We start from the raw sequence: 6000 nt of genomic DNA, 5'->3' as shown, positions 1-6000 counted from the left end.
TATGTACATACAATGTGAATTTAAGTGGACGTGTGCTTTGTGGCGGCGGGCAACAACATTACCGAAGCAAATGATCGTTTACGTTGTCGGACAAGCACTCAATGTGGCGTTTTTGGCGTTGACCCAGTTTTCGAAATGACCTGCTTTCTCTTCAAGTTTAATGTGGTTCTCTTTTTGTTTGGTGATATGTATGTACATATTTGGGAAATTTTACTTCCCTTTAAACAACGCTATCGATGTTAAAGACTGCCTTCTGATTCAGCTTACCTTAGAAGGAAACAAATTATTCTTTTCATCATCAGTGAAACAAACAGTTTTAGTAATTGAGTCATCAAATATAGAGTCTGCTTGTGGTCTTATTACTAATTCAAATTTTAGTTTTACTATGCAACCTTTTTAACCGCAATTTTACCGTTGTAGTAGACACGCAACGATGCGTCTACTGTGAGTTTTTTTTTTCTTTTACTTGACTTTCGAAGCCATGGAAACCCACCTTCTCGTCTGCATTCGAATAGCAGCGCTATTGGAAGATCATCTAAATAATAAAGCATCCAAAGAGAAGGTCTCATTGAAAAATCCTTTCCTGAAGGCATTTATTTAGAAACGCTCCTCATTTTTTCGGCGTTGGCCAAAAATCCGCTTTTTAGAATTTTATTGGTAATAGCAAACATATGGTTCATTATGCTCTAAAAACAATCTGTGCGAAAGATGACAATTTTTGGTCAATATCCTGGACTCGCCCAAGTCCATTAAAGTTCAATGTGCTCAAAAAGTAAAAATTAATAAATACATTAATTAATATAATAAGATATTGACCGAGAATTGTCATCTTTCACACAGATTGTTTTTAGAGCATATTGAACCATATATTTGCTATTACCAATAACCGATCAAAATTCTAAAAAAAGCAGATTTTCGGCCTACGCTACTGAATATGTATACAAATATGTTCGTAAAGATAAAAATTTTAAGAAAAAAAAAAACAAAAACACCTTTGTCTCGGTGTATATTATTAATGAGCATGCCTTTACGAATCCTCTCACACATACATACATATGTACATATTATCAACAATATTCACTTACACTCGCCTTCAAAGTTGTTCGTCTGCAGTTTTAATTTGCAATGCGATTCCGCATATCCGATGTATAATATTGCTGACAATCAATTAACGTAATTGAAGTGTCCACGGCTGGGCTGTGCGTGGCGCCACATGTCGGTGTGCGTACGTGAAATCGCAAAACATGGTAGCCAAATTTAGCCACCAAAGGGCTAAAACGGCAACACTGTTGGTGAATAGTATAATTATATACAAATGTATGTACATGTAGCCCAGGCGTGAAAGCAGGGAGCAAAAGCGAATCTACACATCTCTGGTTGTTTTTTTTTTTAACCTTTTTTTATTCATCTCACTTTGCTTATATGGATTTCATTCCCCGAACGACCAACACTCATTCGAGATTTTCCTTTATTTCGATCTTTTCATCCGCAGACACCAGCACAGCGTTGAGCAACGTGAGCGTCTCTATACCGTCAGCCGTTAAACGTGGCGATAATGCTATCTTAATCTGCAATTACAACCTGGAATATGACAATCTATACACTGTTAAATGGTATCGCGGACGACGCGAATTTTATCGCTACACGCCGAAAGAGAATCCGGCATTGAAGATTTTCCCTGCTAGCGGCGGATATACAGTGGATGTGAGTATAAAATCAATTTATGCATGTGCTATTTGTACATACATATGTACATATATTTACATACTTCAAATTATAATATATTATGTATTTTGTATTTACAAAAATTAAATGTGAAATATTGTAACAAAGAGTAAGAAATAGGATTCCACAATTATTCACACCAACANCCATGAACAACGGTGTACGGCTCATTAAAATCGGATTATTACCTTAATCATTTTTTAGAAAAAGTTTCACAGAATTTAAAGGCCTTTTCGACAGACTAAAAAAAATTGGAATTTAGGTATGATGTGAAACGAGATACCGACAGTCACTACTAGAATTTGAACTCGGAGTAAAAAATTATTAAGGTAAGAATTGTGGCGGCTTCCAAGCCATGAACAACGGTGTACGGCTCATTAAAATCGGATTATTACCTTAATCATTTTTTAGAAAAAGTTTCACAGAATTTAAAGGCCTTTTCGACAGACTAAAAAAAATTGGAATTTAGGTATGATGTGAAACGAGATACCGACAGTCACTACTAGAATTTGAACTCGGAGTAAAAAATTATTAAGGTAAGAATTGTGGCGGCTTCCAAGCCATGAACAACGGTGTACGGCTCATTAAAATCGGATTATTACCTTAATCATTTTTTAGAAAAAGTTTCACAGAATTTAAAGGCCTTTTCGACAGACTAAAAAAAATTGGAATTTAGGTATGATGTGAAACGAGATACCGACAGTCACTACTAGAATTTGAACTCGGAGTAAAAAATTATTAAGGTAAGAATTGTGGCGGCTTCCAAGCCATGAACAACGGTGTACGGCTCATTAAAATCGGATTATTACCTTAATCATTTTTTAGAAAAAGTTTCACAGAATTTAAAGGCCTTTTCGACAGACTAAAAAAAATTGGAATTTAGGTATGATGTGAAACGAGATACCGACAGTCACTACTAGAATTTGAACTCGGAGTAAAAAATTATTAAGGTAAGAATTGTGGCGGCTTCCAAGCCATGAACAACGGTGTACGGCTCATTAAAATCGGATTATTACCTTAATCATTTTTTAGAAAAAGTTTCACAGAATTTAAAGGCCTTTTCGACAGACTAAAAAAAATTGGAATTTAGGTATGATGTGAAACGAGATACCGACAGTCACTACTAGAATTTGAACTCGGAGTAAAAAATTATTAAGGTAAGAATTGTGGCGGCTTCCAAGCCATGAACAACGGTGTACGGCTCATTAAAATCGGATTATTACCTTAATCATTTTTTAGAAAAAGTTTCACAGAATTTAAAGGCCTTTTCGACAGACTAAAAAAAATTGGAATTTAGGTATGATGTGAAACGAGATACCGACAGTCACTACTAGAATTTGAACTCGGAGTAAAAAATTATTAAGGTAAGAATTGTGGCGGCTTCCAAGCCATGAACAACGGTGTACGGCTCATTAAAATCGGATTATTACCTTAATCATTTTTTAGAAAAAGTTTCACAGAATTTAAAGGCCTTTTCGACAGACTAAAAAAAATTGGAATTTAGGTATGATGTGAAACGAGATACCGACAGTCACTACTAGAATTTGAACTCGGAGTAAAAAATTATTAAGGTAAGAATTGTGGCGGCTTCCAAGCCATGAACAACGGTGTACGGCTCATTAAAATCGGATTATTACCTTAATCATTTTTTAGAAAAAGTTTCACAGAATTTAAAGGCCTTTTCGACAGACTAAAAAAAATTGGAATTTAGGTATGATGTGAAACGAGATACCGACAGTCACTACTAGAATTTGAACTCGGAGTAAAAAATTATTAAGGTAAGAATTGTGGCGGCTTCCAAGCCATGAACAACGGTGTACGGCTCATTAAAATCGGATTATTACCTTAATCATTTTTTAGAAAAAGTTTCACAGAATTTAAAGGCCTTTTCGACAGACTAAAAAAAATTGGAATTTAGGTATGATGTGAAACGAGATACCGACAGTCACTACTAGAATTTGAACTCGGAGTAAAAAATTATTAAGGTAAGAATTGTGGCGGCTTCCAAGCCATGAACAACGGTGTACGGCTCATTAAAATCGGATTATTACCTTAATCATTTTTTAGAAAAAGTTTCACAGAATTTAAAGGCCTTTTCGACAGACTAAAAAAAATTGGAATTTAGGTATGATGTGAAACGAGATACCGACAGTCACTACTAGAATTTGAACTCGGAGTAAAAAATTATTAAGGTAAGAATTGTGGCGGCTTCCAAGCCATGAACAACGGTGTACGGCTCATTAAAATCGGATTATTACCTTAATCATTTTTTAGAAAAAGTTTCACAGAATTTAAAGGCCTTTTCGACAGACTAAAAAAAATTGGAATTTAGGTATGATGTGAAACGAGATACCGACAGTCACTACTAGAATTTGAACTCGGAGTAAAAAATTATTAAGGTAAGAATTGTGGCGGCTTCCAAGCCATGAACAACGGTGTACGGCTCATTAAAATCGGATTATTACCTTAATCATTTTTTAGAAAAAGTTTCACAGAATTTAAAGGCCTTTTCGACAGACTAAAAAAAATTGGAATTTAGGTATGATGTGAAACGAGATACCGACAGTCACTACTAGAATTTGAACTCGGAGTAAAAAATTATTAAGGTAAGAATTGTGGCGGCTTCCAAGCCATGAACAACGGTGTACGGCTCATTAAAATCGGATTATTACCTTAATCATTTTTTAGAAAAAGTTTCACAGAATTTAAAGGCCTTTTCGACAGACTAAAAAAAATTGGAATTTAGGTATGATGTGAAACGAGATACCGACAGTCACTACTAGAATTTGAACTCGGAGTAAAAAATTATTAAGGTAAGAATTGTGGCGGCTTCCAAGCCATGAACAACGGTGTACGGCTCATTAAAATCGGATTATTACCTTAATCATTTTTTAGAAAAAGTTTCACAGAATTTAAAGGCCTTTTCGACAGACTAAAAAAAATTGGAATTTAGGTATGATGTGAAACGAGATACCGACAGTCACTACTAGAATTTGAACTCGGAGTAAAAAATTATTAAGGTAAGAATTGTGGCGGCTTCCAAGCCATGAACAACGGTGTACGGCTCATTAAAATCGGATTATTACCTTAATCATTTTTTAGAAAAAGTTTCACAGAATTTAAAGGCCTTTTCGACAGACTAAAAAAAATTGGAATTTAGGTATGATGTGAAACGAGATACCGACAGTCACTACTAGAATTTGAACTCGGAGTAAAAAATTATTAAGGTAAGAATTGTGGCGGCTTCCAAGCCATGAACAACGGTGTACGGCTCATTAAAATCGGATTATTACCTTAATCATTTTTTAGAAAAAGTTTCACAGAATTTAAAGGCCTTTTCGACAGACTAAAAAAAATTGGAATTTAGGTATGATGTGAAACGAGATACCGACAGTCACTACTAGAATTTGAACTCGGAGTAAAAAATTATTAAGGTAAGAATTGTGGCGGCTTCCAAGCCATGAACAACGGTGTACGGCTCATTAAAATCGGATTATTACCTTAATCATTTTTTAGAAAAAGTTTCACAGAATTTAAAGGCCTTTTCGACAGACTAAAAAAAATTGGAATTTAGGTATGATGTGAAACGAGATACCGACAGTCACTACTAGAATTTGAACTCGGAGTAAAAAATTATTAAGGTAAGAATTGTGGCGGCTTCCAAGCCATGAACAACGGTGTACGGCTCATTAAAATCGGATTATTACCTTAATCATTTTTTAGAAAAAGTTTCACAGAATTTAAAGGCCTTTTCGACAGACTAAAAAAAATTGGAATTTAGGTATGATGTGAAACGAGATACCGACAGTCACTACTAGAATTTGAACTCGGAGTAAAAAATTATTAAGGTAAGAATTGTGGCGGCTTCCAAGCCATGAACAACGGTGTACGGCTCATTAAAATCGGATTATTACCTTAATCATTTTTTAGAAAAAGTTTCACAGAATTTAAAGGCCTTTTCGACAGACTAAAAAAAATTGGAATTTAGGTATGATGTGAAACGAGATACCGACAGTCACTACTAGAATTTGAACTCGGAGTAAAAAATTATTAAGGTAAGAATTGTGGCGGCTTCCAAGCCATGAACAACGGTGTACGGCTCATTAAAATCGGATTATTACCTTAATCATTTTTTAGAAAAAGTTTCACAGAATTTAAAGGCCTTTTCGACAGACTAAAAAAAATTGGAATTTAGGTATGATGTGAAACGAGATACCGACAGTCACTACTAGAATTTGAACTCGGAGTAAAAAATTATTAAGGTAAGAATTGTGG

At 34.7% G+C, this 6000-nt stretch overlaps 1 protein-coding gene across 1 annotated transcript in view; it reads left to right on the top strand.

The window, feature by feature from the left end:
• The window catches only part of LOC108368794 (uncharacterized), a 47262-nt gene that overhangs the window by 27831 nt on the left and 13431 nt on the right, over positions 1–6000 (top strand). Inside the window, exon 2 of the mRNA XM_017623712.1 lies at positions 1493–1704. Coding sequence (XP_017479201.1) covers positions 1493–1704 — 212 coding nt within the window. The remainder of the gene's footprint in view (positions 1–1492; positions 1705–6000) is intronic.

This window comes from Rhagoletis zephyria, unplaced genomic scaffold (assembly GCF_001687245.7).
Source record: "Rhagoletis zephyria isolate East Lansing unplaced genomic scaffold, Rhagoletis_zephyria_1.1 Rzeph_scaffold_03320, whole genome shotgun sequence".
In the NCBI taxonomy this organism is placed as follows: domain Eukaryota; kingdom Metazoa; phylum Arthropoda; class Insecta; order Diptera; family Tephritidae; genus Rhagoletis; species Rhagoletis zephyria.
Note: the sequence above shows the minus strand (reverse complement) of the source record. Positions and strands in the feature narration are given on the sequence as shown.